Source organism: Tursiops truncatus, chromosome 3 (assembly GCF_011762595.2).
Source record: "Tursiops truncatus isolate mTurTru1 chromosome 3, mTurTru1.mat.Y, whole genome shotgun sequence".
Lineage (NCBI taxonomy): Eukaryota > Metazoa > Chordata > Mammalia > Artiodactyla > Delphinidae > Tursiops > Tursiops truncatus.
The window spans coordinates 109,344,089-109,364,815 of record NC_047036.1 but is presented as its reverse complement, the minus strand read 5'-3'; the positions used below and the strand labels follow the sequence as shown (position 1 = coordinate 109,364,815).

The following is a 20,727-nucleotide window of genomic DNA, read 5'->3' as shown; positions in this document are numbered from 1 at the left end:
GGCCTGGGGTGGGCTCTCCTGGCTGCATCCACTCACACAGGGGAGGCTCCATGGCTCCAGAAGCACCCTTTGCCCCTGGAAAGGCAGGTCTCAATGCTGCCATTCCGCAGGACCTGGGGGATGCTGTGCATGGCACAGACGCCGCCTGGCTCCTGATCCCAATGACAGGGCTTCTCTGGCTTCACTGTGACCTTGTGCCCTTCCATTTCAGGTGACTCTTTAGGTCCTCCTAAAGGGCTCTGCTGGCATCAGGCAGATTCCTCTGTTTAGTCTCTGGTATATTCTGGCCCAAGCAAAGCTACCCATTGGGCTTTCCAGGTATAGGGCGGTCATCAAAAGGAACAAGGAATCTGCAGGGTTTAAACCATGAGAACAACAGGCTCTGCTGTGTCCAAGAGCCCCGTGTCCTTGGGGCCATCAGGCATCAGGAGGTATTAACTTCTGTCCTGAATTCCTCCAATCTCAAGTTTCTAGTACCACTGGCTGGAAGCTTTCTGGGTCCTCTCCTCAAATGACCCTCTTTAAGAAAATCTTGCTCCCCTCCTTCCCTCTGCAGGGAGGAGAGAGGCCTCATCCTGCTGGGGCCTGCTGAAGAGGGTGCTTCTGCGGGGGCCGTGTGGCTTCAGCATACCCTCCCCTCCTCCCTCTTCAGACACTGAGGCTGGGCCTGTGGAGAGGGGCTCTTCACAAATGATTAAAGGAGTGGAATTTGAATAGTTCCATCTTGGCAACGTGACAGGGTGTACACACCCTCAACTAAGAGAACACAGGATCTCAAAAGCCAACGAGTCATCCAGAATCTCAAAATTGACCAGAATCATCTTACTAGATGCAGACTTTTGAGACAAGAAGAATCATTAGACTTACATTAAAGGGGCACTATTGGTAATTACGCTGTGACAATTGGGACAGCCAACAAGGAAATATGATCACACTGGAGATTATGGGAATTGGTGTCTATTATCCCAGATGTGCCCCCATCTCCCTTTCTCTCACCTGCTCAGAGGGAGCAGGTGGGCTCAGAGAGCCTGCTGGGGACTCTCACTCCTGCGGATGACCCTTATCACCCTGCCCGGAGCTCACCCTGCTGCCTCCCAGGAAAAGCTAGTAAAGGCCCTGGGGTCCTCCTCACGACCTTTAGCTTGTGAGTCACCCTCATGCAGCCTGATATTCCAGAAGCAAGGGTGCTGCTAGGAGATAGGACTGCTCTCAGCAGTAAGGCTTGTCCTGCATGCAGCTGATATGCTCTGGGGGTGGGCTCTGACTTAGGGGTGAGGCCAGATCTGCCCAATGATGGCTGGCTGGCACTGGACTCCTGTCTGCACGTGCCTCCTCCACCTGTGTACTGGGCACACCAACTACCCTAAGTACCTCCATGGGCCATGCCCAGCTGCCAGGAACACCCTTTAGCCCCAGCCCAGGCAGAAACCTCAAGCTTTCATAGCTCAGATCAAAGACACCCCTAGGCTGTCTCTCCCTCAAGATCCCCTCGTCTGTCCCTCTCCCGAGCCCTATGCTCCTGAAATGTGTCTCAGTTATTACCTGGCTGGTTCTTACCAGCTGCAGCTCTTCTTCATGGTCACATTTCAGGGCCCAGCACGGAGCTGGCTCCCTGTGCGTGCCTGCCTTGCCTGCGACCCATCAAAGCACCTGTGGCTAGAGCCTCCACCACCAGCACATATATCCCCGAGGCTGATCACATTTTGGAAGCACAGCCCATGAGATGAGGTGCTTCCTTCTGTGCTAAGAGCACTCCCTGTGCCCTCTCCAGTGGCCCCCTCTTCCTAGGCCTCTCAGAGGGTTGCAAGAAGCCCTGTAGGTCAGAAGCCATTCCTACCTAGTATGAAGGCCACCACATAGTTGGAGATCTGGCCCATGCCGACGATGACAAATAACATGGTGAACATCTCCCAGTTGATGGAAAAAATCTGCAGGAAGCTGAAGCCAGTCTGCACAGCCATGGTTGCGAAGAGGATGGTCTTTCTGCCAAACCTGTAGAGTACAGCACAGGACAAGACATGGCCCGTGAAGTTCACAGCAGCACTGTCATCAGGGCATGTGGAAACTCTGAGTCAGGCATTGCTGCAGACTTTGTTTTTCTCAGGGCTGTGACAGGCTTCCTTCCTGTCATACCCTCCCAGGTTCTTCCTTGGTGAGGCCTCAGGCATCCATCTGCCCAGGAGGTAACTTTTGAGATTCTGAGCCTCCTGTATCTCGAAAGCACAGAGCAGCTTATGCAAGGACCATGTGGAACTCTACTCTTTAGAATGAGTCATAGTTGTAGAAGCTGCCATCATCTTTCTGGAATGTGAGTATAGATTGCAGATACATCTAACATCAGCAACATGAGAATTCTGTCAATCCAGAACCAAGAGTCCTTCTATGTCAGTGGTTTCCAACCTTGGCTGTGCCCGGAATCAAGAGAGCTTTAAAAAATACCGGTGCCAGCACCTGCCTTCCAACATGCTTATCGTCCGGATGTAGACAATTGGATGCAGTTTGGGTATTGGGACTTAAAAATATTCTCTACTGTGCATCCCAAATTGGGAACCACTGCTCTATGGAAAGTGTAGCTTCCAGCAACGTCCATTAATGACACTATAGTTGGCTTAAGTCTTTTTTTTTTTAATAAGTCTTAATTTGACTTTCTGATAGTGTCCAATGGCTAGAAGGGAACACAGGTATGAGCAGAACAGTCTCCCACCTCATCTTCCAAACTCAGTTCTCAGTCTGTTGGGTCTGGGGTCCCACTGGGCTTCATGACTGGGGGGAGGGACAGCCACTCCTCTGGGAAGGCTTCCCCAACACTGACGTTGAGCATTCCCACCTCCCTGCTCTGATACCCAAGAACATTCAAGGGCCAGTGAGGGCACCATCTCCCAGAGCTGCGATGCTGTCTCCTCCTGACTGTGTGCCCCAGGAGGCCCGGAACCAGCCTGGGTCAGCTCTGTGGCCCCAGTGTCCAGCCAGGGGCCTGACCCACAGCAGAGGTGGGTGCACTGTTAGGGAAGGGTACTCCCCAGAGTCTGGCCCTGACTCCGGCTGATGGCTGGTTGTGGATAGATCACAAGGCATCCAAGAGCTAGGGGTGGGGTGGGGAGGCAGTGGGGAGGCAGCAGTGTATATTTTCGAGGGGTTTGGTGATATAAGGGCTCCACTTTTCAATGGGTCCCCGCAAGGGGCTGAGGGCAGAGGGCAGAGGAGACATCATGGTTCCTCCTATCGCTCACTTGGTGGCCTAAGGGGCCTCCCTTTCTCTGGGTGAAAATACCCTAAATTCAGTCCAACCCCAAGACAGGCAATGAATTGACAATCACCCTTCCTCCCGCCCAGTACCCTTACCTGTCTGACAGCTGCCCAGACACAAAGGAGCCGAGGAGCACGCCTACGAAGAACAGGGAGGTAGTAAGGGGCGTCTTCCAATCATCCTCACACACCAGACTCCACTGCCAGGGAAAACGGGAAGGAAGTGTGAGCCCAGATCCTCCAGCCCAGCTCCAAGGGCATAGCATGGCAGCCAGGCAGGCTCTCCTCCCCTGTGCCAGGCTGTCACTTTTATGCAAAGGGCATAGGCCTCGCAGCCCTGGGGTTGACTCCTGACGCTACCATTTACTGGGGCAAGTCACTGTCCTGCCTGAGGCTCACCCTCCTCTTCCGAAAGGGAGGGTGATACCTCTGGCCCTGCTTACATCGTGTATTAAGAAGTCAGCTGAGGCACGGCTTTGACTGGCGACCCCTCAGCTGTGAAGCAGTATGAAGCAAAGATGCCATTTCTGCTTCAGACGGCATCACAGCATGGAGGGAAGGTGTTTGAAATGCCTGCAAGGCAGGGTAGAGGGCATGGTCACATGATCCAGTTGTAAAAGATTCCTCTACTTTGTTGAAAAGTGCACGCGGTCCCCAGGGGCCTGTGATTATATTTTCTGAACAGAATCCTCCAGAGAACCCTGTGCTCCCTGGCCCACTTAGACCGTAGGCCACACCTAGGGCCTGATCTGGGGCTCCACTGTGCTAGGAGTGGCGTTCCCACCCCTCTCCAGTGCTCCTTATCTCCCTTCTGCAGTGCTCCTTATCTCCCCTCTGCACTCCTCTACCCTCCTTCCCATGCAGCCCTCACAGAAGTGCGGTCCCTCCCACTCCCCAGGGCCCGTGGGCTCTGGTAGCCCTAGCAGGTCCCTGCTTGTGAACGCATAGAATGAGAGTTTGAGGCAGAGTTTCAGTTTCCAGCTCTTAAGTCAATTCAGCAAAATCTCAAGGGGAGGCTGCAGAAAATTCAGTGTGTTCAGTGAGCTTTCATTAATTAAAAAACAAGCAGGTGGTGCCAATAAATATTTTGGGGCTGTGGTCACGGTGTTGCCGTGTGTGGCAAGATGATCCAGACTATAGGAAAAATCCCCTGCCTCCCACCCAATCCCAGCCCCACCCAGCAGTGGTGCTGCTCCCATGACATTCCCAAAGCGATCTAGATCTTAATCCTCACAACTTCCCTGAAATAGATTTATAAATGAGTTCACATATTTATATCATGTCCCATCCGCAGCAGAGAGAGGCGTTTATAAGAATACATACAAGAGAAATGTGTACAACAAAAAGCTAAGGGAATCCGGGAAAATGAAAATCTCAGGGGAGGAGGGGTTACAAAATAACCAAGCCAGTGGTAAGACTGACCTCTGGCTGTCCTGCCCAAAGGCCTGTCTGCTTGCCAGGGAAGCCCTGAAATCTGGCTTTGAATATCCCAGCAGCTCAGCTCTCAGGATCACGGTGTGCAAAGTGATAAACTCATTCTGCAAAAGCTCGGTTTTTCTGAGTACTGAGACCTGAGAGAAGCCTCTCCTATATACTTCCTTCCACAAAGGGGCCACTCTGTGTTGTTGAGGATAATGTCTTTGAGAACACCCCCATCCTGGAGACAATAACAAGATTCATAAATCTGCCTCTGCTTGTTCTCACAATGCTGGTTACAGGTGGGACGCCCAAGCACAGCTCTGCAGAAGAAAAACAATGTGGACCGGAAACTCTGCTCTCTACCCCTCAGGCACAACTGAGGATAAGTCTGAAACCACACCCAGAGTAGTGTTGCTTCAACTGGGGTACCTGAATAGGCTTCAGGGGAAAGGGCACAAACCCTCCAAAACTCTATGGCCAGATTCATGTGCCCTGCAAGGCCACGGGTCAGAAGGGGTAGACAAGACATGTACCTGAATTAATGACCACCCACTTCTAAAACATCACTCACCGAAGTGTCAGAAAAGATCTTGGGATCTGCCCCAACACACAAAGAGGTTAGTGATTGCGGCCCCAGAGCCTCATGATGTGGAGTATAACCCATTTTGCAGAAGAGTAAACTTAGGCTCTGAGACTGGTGTTTGCCTGAAGTCATAGCAAGTAAATACCAACTTGGGCCTCAGAACTTAACCTTGTACCCATGTCCCGCTTTGGACAAGAACTCCAAAGGCCAGACAAAACGAGTTTATTACGCCCTACACTTCTTCAAGGAACGTGACACCAGGACTAGTGGCAGAAGATCTCCCCCACACCACAGCCTTTAGCCTTGGACAGAGCCAAGAAAATCCCAAGTTTGGTAGGGGTGTTAACGTGTCCATTATCAACCAACACCATTCCATCTGCAGTTAAGCAGAAAAGCTCTTCCAAAGATAATGTGCTCTCCTTTGTGTTTTTAAAAATATTTTTCTGTCAGGACATTGCCTTTGGGCAGGATAGATAGCACTTAGAGAAAGAAAGGAAAGAGGAAGGCTGTTAGATGTGGAGCCAGGCATTGCATGAGCAAAGGTAGTAAACAGGACTGGCTACCTAATTTGCAGGCCCAGTGCAAACTGAAAATGCAGGACCCCTTGTTCAAAAATGATTAAGAATTTCAAGACGTTGGGACTTCCCTGGTGGCGCAGTAGTTAAGAATCCATCTCCTAGTGTAGGGGACACGGGTTCGAGCCCTGGTCCGGGAAGATCCCACATGCCGCGGAGCAACTAAGTCCGTGTGCCACAGCTACTGAGCCTGCACTCTAGAGCCCACGTGCTGCAACTACTGAAGCCCACGTGCCTAGAGCCTGTGCTCCGCAACGAGAGAAGCCACCACAATGAGAAGCCTGCGCACCGCAACAAAGAGTAGCCCCCGCTTGCTGCAACCAGAGAAAGCCCATGCACAGCAACGAAGACCCAACACAGCCAAAAAGAAATAAATAAATTTATAAAAAAAAAAATTTCAAGACGTCAACAGCAGAGCATTAAAACCAAGTGTGGGGTCCTGTGTGACTGCATGGGTTGATGCCCATGAAGCTGGCCCTGATAGTGGGTCAAGCCTAGTCTCTTTGGGGAATGGAGCAAGGAAAGGAGTTCTGAATTGGGTGCTGAGAAGGGTGAGGTGAGGGCCAGCTCCCCATTGCTCTCCTACTGGAGGCCATGAGGCCATGCTTCTAGGTCCCCCTTCCTTCCTTGAAGAGGGGCCCAAGAAGCCCTGTCAACACCATGCAGGGAGATCCTGTTCACACCTGGCAGGGGAAGGCAGCTGGACCTCATGGCTATTTATGGTTGGTTCCAAGGCTGGGTTCCCTCTTGGGGAATTACTGTACCCAGAGAGTCTTTTCGAAAGCTGCAGGAGACCTGGTAATAGGACAAGATTGGCAGATAAAGTTTTCACTGCGGCTTTTGGAACTGGGGTCCAATAAATCAGCTGCCAGCCTGTTTTCTCCACGGGGCTATTCTTAAGGAGGCCAGGCCCTGCCTGCCCCAGTCCCTTGGGGTTTCTAGGGGTGTGTCTTGGGGCCTCAATAGCCAGGTCCCAGGGAACTCCCTGTGGTTAACAATGACATGGCAGGACCAGTGGGAGACAGTCTTTTCCTTGATGAGACAGAACTGTCCCGTGGGTCTCTGCACATGTGTGTACACACACGCACACACAAACATATATACACAGTCAGCTCAGAGGCTAATGGCTGATGGCCTGGTAAGGAGCTGCCTGGCATCGCTCTGGAGCTGTGCTTTAAAGTCAAATACCACCATTACTGAAACATAACCCACATTCCCACACACACCATAGACAAAGAGTAGAATGTCCCAGACTGTGCCGGGTTGAGGCCCTGGATGTGCTCTCACAGGATTACTGTGTCTGTCTCATCCTCAAGGTCTTAGACCAATGTTCCCTAACAGAGCAGAGTAAGCTCCATTTGGCTGGGCCATCTAGCCTTCAGCTCTGCTTTAAAAAACAAAAAACCACGTCACAAGGTAATAGGGGACATGAGGTCACTCTTGGCCTAGAAGAATATGCGTCTCATGCCCTCAACAGTAATAATAATAGGAAGGACAAGTACAGTGTATTGTGTGCTCACTGTGTGCCTTGCATTACTCATGGGATCTCAAAGTTGCCATGTGAAATGGGTATTCTCTTTATCCCCATTTTACAAATGAGTTAATGAAGGCATAGGGCAATGAAGTGACTAGCCTGAGTTCTAGTGGATTGGTAAAAGGAATTGCTTAACCATTTATTCAACCATCACTGAGCACATGCTCTGGGCCAGACCGTGTATGGGGCACAAAGCAGACATGGTCACTGCCTCCACAAAGCTCAAGGTCAAGCATACTTTACAGGACAGATCAAGTGTGCACATGTGCATGCATAAGCCCAGCCGTCCTGGGTGGGGTGGGCTTTGTTCTGGGCCACTGTGCTCTCTGGCTAGAGAGGAAAAGAGGCACCTCCTGCTCAACCTTCTCCAGGTGGACAGAGTTCTAAAACCTGAACACGTTCATATAATCATTCTAGATAACTAATGCATGTACAAGGCTAGGCACGTGGTAGATGCTTAACAAATTGTCGATGAATGAATGTTGAACAATTAGGAGTAATGGAAAATTAGTTTGGAAATGTGTGGTATCACACACTGTCCTTTTTTTTTTTAAATTTACATTTATTTATTTATTTTTGGCTGCGTTGGGTCTTTGTTGCTGTGCGCGGGCTTTCTCTAGTTGCAGCGAACAGGGGCTACTCTTCGTCGCAGTGTGCGGGCATCTCATTGCTGTGGCTTCTCTTGTTGCAGAGCACGGGCTCTAGGAGGGTGGGCTTCAGTAGTTGTGACACGCGGGCTCAGTAGTTGTGATTCACGGGCTCTAGAGCACAGGCTCAGTACTTGTGGCACACGGGCTTAGTTGCTCCGCGGCATGTGGGATCTTCCCCGAGCAGGTCTCAAACCCGTGTCCCCTGCACTGGCAGGCAGATTTTTAACCACTGCGTCACCAGGGACGTCCCTCACACACTGTCCTTTGAAAATCACCCTCAACTTTGAACTCTCCAACTAACCAAAGTCTAGCAATTTTAGCCTTTACCAAAGCCATAAAGGATCATAAAGATAAGTGTATCCCTGTGACCTGCATAGAACTGAGAACTCTGGAAGGCAGCCTCATGTTGAGCAAAGAGCACAGGCTCTCTTGGGTTCTACCACTTCCAGCTGTGTGACTTTGGGCCACTCATTCACCTCCATTAGCCTGTTTTCTCATCTTCAAAGAGGTGACAATAATACTCCCTCTTGAGGTTGTTATGAGCATTAGACAGGAAATGTAAGTAGTGTGTCTGACAGTGACACATTACAGGCCTCATTAAATGGTAGTTCCCTTTCTACTAATCTCATGCCTTTGTCCTAACCAAAACCATGACTTATAACAAACAGCATTAATGAATAAGCAAAGCAGGTTATACTTAAACCTGACTAGGCAGAAGAGATTGTTAGAAAACAGAACTTTCTATTCAATGACTAAAAACCAGAAAAGCTTTTACCACAAGGTTTAAAATCCCTTTATAAATGGACTTCAATCTCAGAGACAGCTGTGAATGAAAAACTAGCAATGGTTCATTTAAGAATGGATTTCTGGGCTTCCCTGGTGGCGCAGTGGTTGGGGGTCCGCCTGCCGATGCAGGGGACGCGGGTTTGTGCCCTGGTCCGGGAGGATCTCACATGCCGCTGAGCGGCTGGGCCCGTGAGCCATGGCCGCTGAGCCTGCGCGTCCGGAGGCTGTGCTCTGCAACGGGAGAGGCCACAGCAGTGAGAGGCCCGCGTACCGCAAAAAAAAAAAAAACAAAAAAACAAGAATGGATTTCTATGTGTTCTCTTATAGTTATATTTTTCATTCGGGGGGAAGAAGAGGAAGTAGTAGTTAGTTAATAATAGTATATATATCCACCCACAATTTCTTCTTTATAACTTAGTTGCAGACTTAAAACTGGAAATTTCCTGACCATTGGGGGGGAAAAGCTGGCTACTTAATTCTTTTTGTTTATAAGGTCTTTAGTGAGGTATAATTTACACACCATAAAATTCATTCTTATGTTTACAATTCAGTGGTTTTTACTATATTCACAGAATTGTGCAATCATCAGCACTATCTAATTTTAGAATGGCTTCATCACTCCTGAAAGAAACCCCACACCCATTAGTAGTCACTTCCCATTCTCTTTCCTCAGCCTGTGGCAATCACTAACATACTTATGAATTTGCCTATTCTGGACATTTGATATAAGTGGAATCATACAATATATAGTCTTTTGTGACTGGCTTCTTTCACTTAGTATAATGTTTTCAAGGTTCATCCATGTTGTTGTACCAAATATCAGTACTTCATTCCTTTCTATGGTTGAATAATATACCATTGTATGGATATACCACCTTTTATTTAGCCATTTATCAGTTGATAGACATTTGGATTGTTTCCACTTTTCGGCTATTATGAATAAAGCTGCTATAAACTTTTGTGTACAACACTTTGCAAGCGTATATGTTCTCATTCCTCTTGGGTACATATGAGGAGTAGAATCACTGAGTCATATGATAAATCTATGTTCAACCTTCTGAGAAACTTGAAAAATGTTTTCTAAAGTGGCTGCATCATTGTACAATCCCAACAGCAATGAACGAGGGTTTTAATTTTTCCATATTCCTATTAACACTTGTTATTGTGTGTCTTTTTTTTTAATTTATTTATTTTTGGCTGGGTTGGGTCTTTGTTGCTGCATGTGGGCTTTCTCTAGTTGCGGTGAGGGGGGGCTACTCTTTGTTGCGATGTGTAGGCTTCTCATTGCGGTGGCTTTGCTTGTTGCAGAGCACCAGCTCTAGGTGTGTGGGCTTCAGTAGTTGTGGCTCGTGGGCTCAGTCACTGTGGCTCACAGGCTTAGTTGCTCCATGACATGTGGGATCTTCCTGGACCAGGGATCGAACCCATGTCCCCTGCATTGGCAGGCAGATCCTTAACCACTGCGCCAGCAGGGAAGTCCCTATTGTGTGTCTTTTTAATTTTAACCATCCCAGGGGTGTTAAGATGTATCTCCTTGTGGGTTTTTATTTATTTATTTTTATTTATTTATTTTTTTTGCGGTACGTGGGCCTCTCACTGCTGTGGCCTCTCTCGTCGCGGAGCACAGGCTCCGGACGCGCAGGCTCAGCGGCCATGGCTCATGGGCCCAGCTGCTCTGCGGCTGGGGCACAAACCCGTGTCCCCTGCATCGGCAGGTGGACTCTCAACCACTGCGCCACCAGGGAAGCCCCTCTCCTTGTGGTTTTGATTTGCATTTCCCTAATGACTAATGATACTGAACACCTTTTGTATTGAATCTGTAGATCAATCTGGGGAGTTTTGCCATCTTAACAATATTGCCTTCTGCTTCATGAACGGAACGTGAGATGTCTTTCCATTTACAGTAAGTCCCCTACATACAAACGAGTTCTGTTCTGAGAGCACACTTGTAAGTCCAATTTGTTTGTAAGTCCAACAAAGTTAGCCTAGGTACCCAACTAACACAATCGGCTATATAGTACTGTACTGTAACAGGTTTATAATACTTTTCACACAAACAATACGTAACAAACAAACACAAAAAATAAAGAAAACATTTTTAATCTTACAGTACAGTACCTTGAAAAGTACAGTAGTACAGTACAACAGCTGGCATACAGGGGCTGGCATGGAGTGAACAGGCAAGAAGAGTTACTGACTGGAGGAGGGAGAGGAGGTGGGAGATGGTAGAGCTGAAGGATCATCAGCAATGAGAGACAGGGCAAGCTGCAGTTTCACTCACGCCTTATATGACTGGACACGCGAACGCACATTTGCGTCTTTGAAAGTTCACAACTTGAAGGTTCATATGTAGGGGACTTACTGTATTTATATCTTATTTAATTTCTTTTAAAGATGCCTTGTAGTTTTCAGAGAATAAGTTGTGCATTAAAAAAAATTATTCCTGAAGAACTTCCTTTAGTATTTCTTGTAAGGCAGCACTGGTAGCAAGAAATTCTCCCAGGTTTGTGTGTGCATGCATGTGTGTGTCTGCGAATGTCTTTATTTCATTTTTAAGAGATAGTTTTGCTAGATACAACATTTTTGGTTGATGTGTTTTTTCTTTCAGCACTTTGAATATGTTATCCCACTGCCTTTTGGCCTCTCTTGTTTCTTATGAGAAGTCAAATATAAATCTTATTGGGGTTTCCTTGTATGTGTCCTATTTTTCTTGCTGTTTTAAAAATTCCCCTTGGTGTTTAACTGTAAATAACTTTACCATGATGTGTCTGTGTGCAAAACTCTTTTTGTTTCTTCTATTTGGAGTTGAGCTGCTGAGCTGTGTAGATTAATGTTTTTCATCAAATTTGGGAAATTTTCAGCCATTATTTCTTTCACTATTTTTTTTTCTGCTCCTTCCTCTCCTCTCCTTCTAGTGTTCCCATTATGCACATGTTGGTCTGGTTAATAGTGTTCCACATTTCTCTAAGACCCTGTTCATTTTTCTTCATTCCTTTTTTCTGTTTTTTGGGTTACATAATTTATATTGCTCTGTCTTCAAATTTGCTGATTCTTTCTTCTGTCTGTTCAAATCTACTATTAAGGCTCTCTACTGAATTTTTAACTTTCAGTTACTGTATATTTCAACTCCAGAACTTCTATTTGATTCTCTTTTTTATAGATTTTATTTATTTATTTATTTATTTATTCTGTGGTACGCGGGCCTCTGGCTGTTGTGGCCTCTCCCGTTGTGGAGCACAGGCTCCGGATGCGCAGGCTCAGTGGCCATGGCTCACGGGCCCAGACGCTCCGCGGCACGTGGGATCTTCCCGGACCGGGGCACGAACCCGTGTCCCCTGCATTGGCAGGCGGACTCTCAACCACTGCGCCACCAGGGGAGCCCTATAGCTTTTATTTTTATATCTTAATTGGTATTCTGTATTTGATGGGACATCGTTATCATACCTTCTTTTACTTTTTTTAATTGCTTTTTTAAAAATAAATTTATTTATTTATTTTTGGCTGTGTTGAGTCTTTGTTGCTGTGCACCTGCTTTCTCTAGTTGCGGTGCGTGGGCTTCTCATTGCAGGGGCTTCTCTTGTTGCAGAGCACGGGCTCTAGGCACGTGGGCTTCAGTAGTTGTGGCTCACGGGCTCTAGAGCGCAGGCTCAGTAGTTGTGGCACATGGGCTTAGTTGCTCTGCAGCATGTGGGATCTTCCCAAACCAGGGCTTGAACCCATGTCCCCTGCATTGGCAGGTGGATTCTTAACCACTGCACCACCACGGAAGCCCCTCTTTTACTTTTTAAAACATGAATTCCTTTAGTTCTTTGAACATATTTATAATGGCTGCTTTGAAGTTTTTGTTAGATCTGACATCTAAGCCCTTTCAGGCAATTTCTATTTCCTGCTTTTTTTTCCCTGAGTTTGGGCTACATTTTCCTGTTTCTTTGCATGTATTGTAATTTTTGGTTAAAAACTGGACATTTCAGGAAATATATTGTGGAAACTCTGAGCATTGAACAGCCCCCCCAACCCTGGGGGTGCTTTTCTTTGTTTTTGTTTGTTTGTTTATTTGTTTAATGACTTGGCTGGACCCTTAGTGAAGACTATTTCCCCTGCAGTGTGAAGCCTCTGATGTTCCTCCTCAGAGGGCACAGCCTTGGGCATGTACACAGTCACCCTGGGATGACAATGGTTTTAGCAGGGCTCTTTTTGACTGTCTCTTTCCCCAGTTTTTCTATTAAGCTGTTTGCCTCTGCTGATATCACACCTAGCTGTTAGGCTCCACCAATTACTGGCTCATTCCTTTATTGTTTTCAACAATGCTCTGGGGCACAAATCATTCTATAGTCTAGCTCAATTAAATTCAAGCCCCTCTGAAGGAGTAGTTTTGAGGCAAGTCTTTGAGGTTTGTTCTGACTGCTCTGAGCTGTCTCTTTTTCTGGTTCTCTCTGGTAATCTAGTTGCCCTGTGGGTTAGCTTTTTGCTCAAATGGAGCTACCAGTCTCCTCTTAATTGTTTACTACCACAGTCTCCATTGTTTTAAAGAGCACTCTTAGGCTTCAACTTCTGCACAGCTTGTTTCAAATGAAGTTATTTCCTGTGGGGACAGCTTCAGAGCTCTCTGTTGTTATGGACTACTTTTCCCCTGGGGAAAATCTCTGAGCCCCTGCTCCAGGACTGGGGGGAAGGGAAGGTGCCCTCAGAATGACACCCCCTGCCTTATGAGTTAGAGGCTGGTTGGAGGTAGTAGCATCCCTCTTTTTGGCTTGCCACTCCTGGCATGGAATCTCCACTCTACAATAAGCTGGGACAAGGGCAACCAGGGCCTCAATATTCTCAGCCCGTGGAACCTGGAGTAGAGGCACCACTATATTAATATGGGCTGAGTGGAGGATGGGATCCCCAAGTCTCCTGGCTGCACTCACCAGGAATTAGCCTCTGCAACTTGGAGCTCAGGAGATGGAGGGAGGCTAAATCCTAAAATGTTCTCAGTATCTTTTTTTCTTTATATTAGAGGTAAAGAAAAAGCACCCATAGGTGGAAAGGCCTCAGTTCTGTGGTCATCAGAGGTGGAGCCAAAGCAGAAGGCCCAGGTAGTTTAAATGGGATGGTGGGAATGGAATGGAGGGGCCTGAGGGAAGAAGGGGCACTCAGGGACCTGGCTCTCCCACTTGCGTCCTGACATTAGATCCAACACAGCTCTACCAGGCTCCACTCTGGGAATAAAAGCAAATAGGATGGGGTCTGTGCCAGCCACGTAGCACCAAGGGGCAACTCTGGAAGGTGCCACTATGAACCTGCCTTCCAGTCCTGCAAACACAGAGCAGAAGCCACCAGCCTTGCGCTGTCTGTGCCAATCACTAGGGCATGTGAGTCAGCCAAGCCTTTCCCCAGAGCCTCCATTCTCTCTGCTTCAAATGGGGATCCCTGCCTTTTCTTTGTTTTTTTGGTTTTTTTTGGACTGTACAGACATGCTTAAAACCATACCAAGGCTTCAGATAACAAGGCAGGCCTGCGTTAGCCTTGAATATAAATCGAATATAGCCTGTCACAAAGAAGAAATAACAGTCCCTTCCGAAGCCTGAGGCACCTGCAGCTCTTCTGACCAGCTCTGCCAAGCCTTGTTTTTGTCAATGCACCACCCTACCTCTTGGACAAAGTGTGAGGGCTCTGCTGCCCACCAGGAGAGATGGACAAAGTCTGTTTGTCCAGAAACTTGGCAGGAGGTTCGGGTGAAGCAGCCTCGAAACAAAGGCACATTCTGAGATCCTGGTGGCGTTTGTCAGAGGAACAGAGCTTAGAGGCAACAGGCAAACTGTTTGGCGTGAGGCAGCTGATAAACAAACAGGGAAGCAAATTCAGGCCAGAGCTAGGGAAAGCCCCTCAGTCTCCTTTATTTGTTCTCTTTCTGAAGCACTGACTGGAAATAAAAGTCTGTTGGTACTGGCTGGAGGCAGAGGTCCCCACTTTATCCCCTTTGGAATCTGCCAGAGGGCAGGTCTGGGTTGTGAACTTGGTTAATATTCAGGCTGTCCCAACAGCCAAGTTGCCAGTCTCACACTAGCCAGCAGTATTCCAGGGCAGCCTGCAGGCCTGATGGAAAGATAACAGCCTAAACTCTTCACCTTTGGCAGAGCCCACCCAGGCCCCAAAAGAGGTACATCTCTATGAGCTGCCACATGGAGTCCCATGTAGTTGTCCGTCAGATGCCAAGCTCAGTCTGTCTCATCGTTCCCGCCTTCGCTGCTCCTAGTGCCCCCCATAAGCACCCTGTTAGCAGAGGATAAGGCTCCCTTGTTCCTATTTCATACCTTTGGGCTGTGGGTGGAGAATCAGTGTGTCCTGTTCTGTCCAAGCCCTGACCCCAGGTCCCAAGAAAGACAGCACAAGGCTAGTGCCTCCAGAGGCCCAGGCCCGCTGTTGGACGTTCTATCATGGTGAAGGGCATAGCTGCCTGCAGCTCCACCCATGAGTTCCTAGAGGAAGGAAACTACCTTATACACCTATACACATAGGCAGACGCACCCACACAGTTCCCAGCTCAGACACCAGGTTCCCGCCTCCTGGCATTCTCTAAAAGGCATTTCCACAGCAGAACATGCCATCCTTGGGTCCCTGGCTGACCCGTCTTCCCTGTGAAAGGGTCAGGGGGTTGGCTCAGGTGGGCTTCTCTGTCCCAAAGGGTATGCCCATCAGGAGATCCCTTCAGAGGTATAAAGCAGAGACAATCTGAGGGTGGTCCCTCTACCTGTATGGTGCCAGAGAGATGCAGAAAACTTACTCAGGGCCCCTGCGCTTGATCTTGTTGGGGAGCTGAGGCCATTTCTCCCCCTGGCACAGTAGATTCAGACCTGTGTCCTATTCTCTGGGCCTTAGAATTCCACCCCGGGAAAGGGGCTCTGCCTCCAGCAAGTCTCATCACCCATTATACTGGCTACAACCTGGACCTTAGAACAGCTCCCACAATGCCCATGGTGCCCAGCCAGAGGTGATGAGGTCTTGCCCTTTCCACTCCTCATCCACCCACCTATGATGCCCATTTTGCTGGTGCTATGGGATATAGCATGGCACATGATCTCATCGAATCCTCCCAACAACTTGGATAAGCTGGACATTCTTATGATTCTCATTTTTAACAACTATAATAAAATTCACACAACATAAAATATACCATCTCAACAATTTTTAAGTGTACAGTTCAGTAGAGTTAAATATATTCACATTATCATGCAACCAATCTCCAGAACTCTTTTCATCTTGCAAAATGAAACTCTATATCTATTAAATAACTCCCTGTTTCCCTCTCCTCCCAGCCCTTGGCAACTACCATTCTACTTTCTGTTTCTATGAGCTTGGCTACTCTTCATATCTCATATAAGTGAAATCATACAGTTTCTGTCTTTTTTTTTTTTTTTTTTTGTGGTACCCGGACCTCTCACTGTTGTGGCCTCTCCCGTTGCAGAGCACAGGCTCCAGACGCGCAGGCTCAGCGGCCATGGCTCACGGGCCCAGCCGCTCCGCGGCATGTGGGATCTTCCCGGACCAGGGCACGAACCCGTGTCCCCTGCATCAGCAGGCGGACTCTCAACCACTGCGCCACCAGGGAAGCCCCAGTTTCTGTCTTTTTGTGTCTGGCTTATTTCACCTGGCATAATGTTCTCAAGTTTCATTCATGTTGTAGCATTGTGTCAGCATTTCCTTCCTTTTTAAGGCTGAATACTATTCCACTGTATGTATATACCACATTTTATTTATCCATTCATCTGTTGCTGGACATTTGAGTTGCTTTTACGTCTTTGGCTATTGTGAATAATACTGCCACAAACATGGGTATACAAATATTTCAAGATCCTGCTTTCAATTCTTTTGAATATACACCCAGAAGTGGTATTGCTGGATCATACGATAATTCTATTTTTAATTTATTGAGTCTGCCACACTGTTTTCTATGGTGGCTGCACCATTTTACATTTTGTGCATGAGGGTTCCAACTTCTCCACATCTTTGTTTGTTATTTTTCTGTTTTGTTTGTTTTTAATAGCAGCCAACCTAATGGATGTGAGGTGACATCTCATTGTGGTTTTGATTTACATTTCCTTAATGATTAATGATGTTGAGCATCTTTTCATTTGCTTGTGTCCCCTTTTATAGATAAGGAAATTGAGGCATTGATTGAGCAGTGATGCAACCTGTTTAAGTCAGTCCAGTGCTTGGGGGTGGGGTCAGAACAGACCCACCTGTCTGACTCCAGAGCTCCTCCTTGTGCCACCACCTTTCTAGGCAGAACCACCTCCCCCCTACTCACTTTCATGCTTCTCCCCTCCTTCCTCCCAACCACTAGTGCTCCTTTGCCTTTTATTTTACTCCCAGCACCCAAAAAGGTAGCAAGGAAGGGAAAGGCTGCTGAAAAAAGCAAATCCTGGTGCATGTGTGTGAGTGTGTGATGATGTGCATCCCCAGAGGTGTCCACAGGCCCTTGTGAGCACGGTACAACAGGGATAGCTATGGACTTGTAAGCCAGCAGCTACCTACCCCTCACACCCTGAGGTGAACAAAACCAGTAAAGAAGGGGAAAGAGACAGGTCAACCCAGCTGTCAAGGAGGGCTGCAGCCAGTAGGGCCAGCTCCAGCTCAGGTGCTGACCACACTTCTAGGAGCTAAGGTGGGGTGAGCTGGCCCCTACTTTTGGATCCCTCAGGATCAGGCTGTGGGCAGAGGGTGGGTAAGCACTAGGAACCCCTGCTAGGGGATCAAAGCCAGAGAAGCACGGCCACCTCAGGGCCCAAGGTAGGCATGGAACCAATGCTGGAGGAATCCAGAGGCGCTCCATAGGCTGATCCCACTTTCTACTGGTCTTATAGACTTAAGAGCCACCACTCCCAGCTGGCCACCCATCTCTTGCCAAGGCAACTCCCACAGCTTCCTCACTGGTCTTCTTGATTTTCATAGCAGCTTGAGACAGTTCTTTCTAAAAACACAAATCTGACCATGTTACCCCTTCCTTGGAACCCTTACTATTTCCTCACTGTCCTCAGAATATACTCAACTCTTCAACATTCCTACCAGGCTCACTGTGGACAGGCCCCTGTAGGCATTTCTAGCCTCACCTGCCATCCGTTGAACTCCAAGCCACCCTGATCTATGAAATCTCATTCCCAGAATCTTCCATGTTCTTTGCCTGGACAAGTCCTGCTCATATTTCCAGACTCAGTTCAAATTTATCATCCCTTCTTAAAGGAGTTCCTCACCCTGCTATCCCCACAGAGAAGGCCGTTTTTTTGCCCCAGGTCACACAACAAGCCAGCCAGTATTTGAATTCAGGTTCCAGAACCCTGTTATTAACCAGGTTTGATGTTAGCTCTCTCGAACACAGCCAGTGTCCCCGTCGGTATCTGAGCTTCAAAAGCAGACCCCACACCCCAGATGTGTATAGCCTGGTGTTCAGCACAAGGCCAGACATGGTGTCTAATTATTGCCACATTGTGCTGGGGAAGGGGATAAAAGACTAGCAGAGGCCATGCTCAGGTTTTCACATGGTGCAGAGGATGGGCCAGAAACTGGGAATCCTACCTGCCTGATTAATAGCAGGAAACTAGTCTATGAGGATACCCTCCTCAGAAGGAGATGTGCCTGACATAGCATCTCCTGGCCCTTACCAGATGCAAAGCAGGAAATGCAGAGGACAAAGTACGTGTGTATTCTGACTGCTGAAACTTAGAAATCCTGCCACCAAACCACTTAGGATACTAAGGGGCTAATGGCATAAGCCGGAGCCTCTGTCCACCACTGGGCCCTATGCTCAGACGGTCTCTGTGAGTCTGTCCCTTCAGGAGTGCCCTGGGGCCAGGGTTATGCCTCCTCTAGTTCCCTGTACTCCACCCGTATCAGGAGGCCTTCTGCTCCTTTTCAGAGAAACTGGAGGCTCAGGACAGGACCCAAGCCTTACCATAGTTGTATGGCAGAGCAGGAGACCCCGTGATGCTTCCAGAAGCCTGTGGCCAGGGAACAGACCACACCTGCCCATGCCCTGCCCAGCAGCAAGACTCTTCTTTGTGTCTACACGTGGCTCAGCAGCATCCCCCACACCCCCTCCTCATGCCTCCGGCAGGAACTTGACTCAGGCTGTCCATCTGGGGAGCCTGGGGTTGGCAGTATCTAGGCTCTTGGGAAACAACTTCGTCTTTTGTGAAACTGCCAGAGGAAAAGGCAGTTGACAACTGCTTCCCTTCTCCCTTCTTCATCCCCTCCCTACAAGACAAACCGATGGGGAATGAGCCTGAGTCCTGCTTTCTTGGGCTGCACACCTGTGTTGGAAGTATAACCCAGGTGACTGCTGGCCAGGTTTGATGAGTGGGGGACGCTGACCCAGGCACTGCCAGGGTGTCTCGAGGGGGACTGATGCAGATACTGGGTCGCTCACATACCCACCTCGGTCACGATGGTGGACAGGTAGATGTCCTGGTTGAACTCCCAGCCATCCAGGCAGCCCTCTTGCTCCAGCTGCTCCAGGTCCACGTCGCGCCCCGGCTCCAGCCCGAGCGCCGAGAAGTTGACGATCGTCGCGAGCCGGTAGCGGCGGCAGCTGTGAGGCACCTCGCGGCCGTCCTGCAGCTGCAGCGGGAGGCTGTGGTTGCGCCACACGCTGCTCAGGTTCGCTGTGTCCGGCACCCGACAGTGGTGCTCCGGGGTCCCCGCCAGGAACACGACTGACATACCGTTGAAGCCGTTGGGGATGATGCTGGCGCTGAGCAGGAAGAAGATGAGGCGCTGGAAGATCCCCCACTCGCCCAGGAAGGCAGTCACCTCGTCGTAGTCCTGCATGCTCCCCGCCGCTGCTCTGCAGTTGGCAACGAGGGATGATGAGAGCGTTCCCCGGACAGTGTCGCGCGGTGGAAGGCGTTCCCCGGGGGCGTCAGAACGTTCTCGCGGGCCAGGCCGGCTGAGGGAAAGCGAGGCGCGCGGCCTGCACCGTTCCCAGGAAACGGGCTGCGGGCGTTGGAAGGTTCCTAGGAGCTGGACGCAAAGCTGGAAGCCACGGTAGAAACTCGGGACCACACCCCGATCCCGGTTGGGGCGGGGCAGGGCGAGGCAGCGGGCTGGATGGGGTGGGGCTCCGGGGCGGCTCCGCCCGTGCTCTGCTCCTCGCCCCCGGCGACCCCGCCAGACACCCCGCTGAGGCTAGGAGGTCAGCGGTGCCGCCTCCGTACGGAAAATAGGCCCAGTTCCCGCGCCCCATCCCCGGCCCCCGCGCCTCCTAGGTGCTGAGCGCCCAGCCCCGGGCTGCCGGGTAGGGCCTCACGGGCGAGCGGGCGAATGGGAAGAGTCGAGGCCGCAGAGCAAGGTCTTTGAGAGGTCGGGCCTCGGCCCTGTCTGTCGGCGTCGCCACAGACCTCGTCCCGGGCAGGGGTCCTCTGCCGCTTCCAGCCCGAAGGGGGCCTCGGGCGGGGCGCTGACGGGCTAGTGCGTGGGGCCTGTGCTCTGCGGGCGCAGGGTCGACAGGAGCGCGCCCTCTCCTCTGGCCCGCCGCAGCGCAAGTGGCCGGCGCCCGCCCACCCGGCGCTCATCAACCCCCAAGCTGGATTCAGTCACCTGCCGGCGGCTTCGGGACAGCCCGGAAAAGGGGGAAACAGGGATGATCAAGATCGCGGTGCGTCAGAGACAAGCTCGGACTGAGGGGAGGTGGGGAGCAAGGACTACCGGGTCGTCCCAGGATCCTTTTGGGGCCTCTGGAGAACATACTACACGGAGCTTGGTCCTTCGTGAGAGTACGGTAATGGAGGCCCAGCTGTCACTACTCCTGGGCTCTGATTTTGATCCCCTGGGGCTCTTCATTGAGGCTGGCTGCCAGAGTCTTCTTGGACTGGAGGCCTCAAGTTTGCAGAAGGGGCACCCCATGGTCCGGTAACAGAGGGAGGGAGGAAGGGAGGAGGAGAAGGTCCAGTTTGCCGC

At 49.7% G+C, this 20,727-nt stretch overlaps 1 protein-coding gene across 3 annotated transcripts in view; it reads right to left on the bottom strand.

The window, feature by feature from the left end:
• SLC22A4 (solute carrier family 22 member 4) overlaps positions 1-19,760 on the bottom strand; it is a 49,517-nt gene extending 29,757 nt beyond the window's left edge. Inside the window, exons 1-3 of one of the 3 annotated variants that reach the window (XM_073802505.1) lie at positions 19,207-19,760; positions 3,343-3,446; positions 1,838-1,992 (exon numbers count right to left, since the gene is read on the bottom strand). In XM_073802505.1, the coding sequence (XP_073658606.1) occupies positions 1,838-1,992; positions 3,343-3,446; positions 19,207-19,599 (652 nt within the window). In that variant the 5' untranslated portion in view covers positions 19,600-19,760. The remainder of the gene's footprint in view (positions 1-1,837; positions 1,993-3,342; positions 3,447-19,206) is intronic. The other 2 variants (XM_033853152.2, XM_073802506.1) reach the window with 2 other exon arrangements.
• Positions 19,761-20,727: the final 967 nt, after the last annotated feature.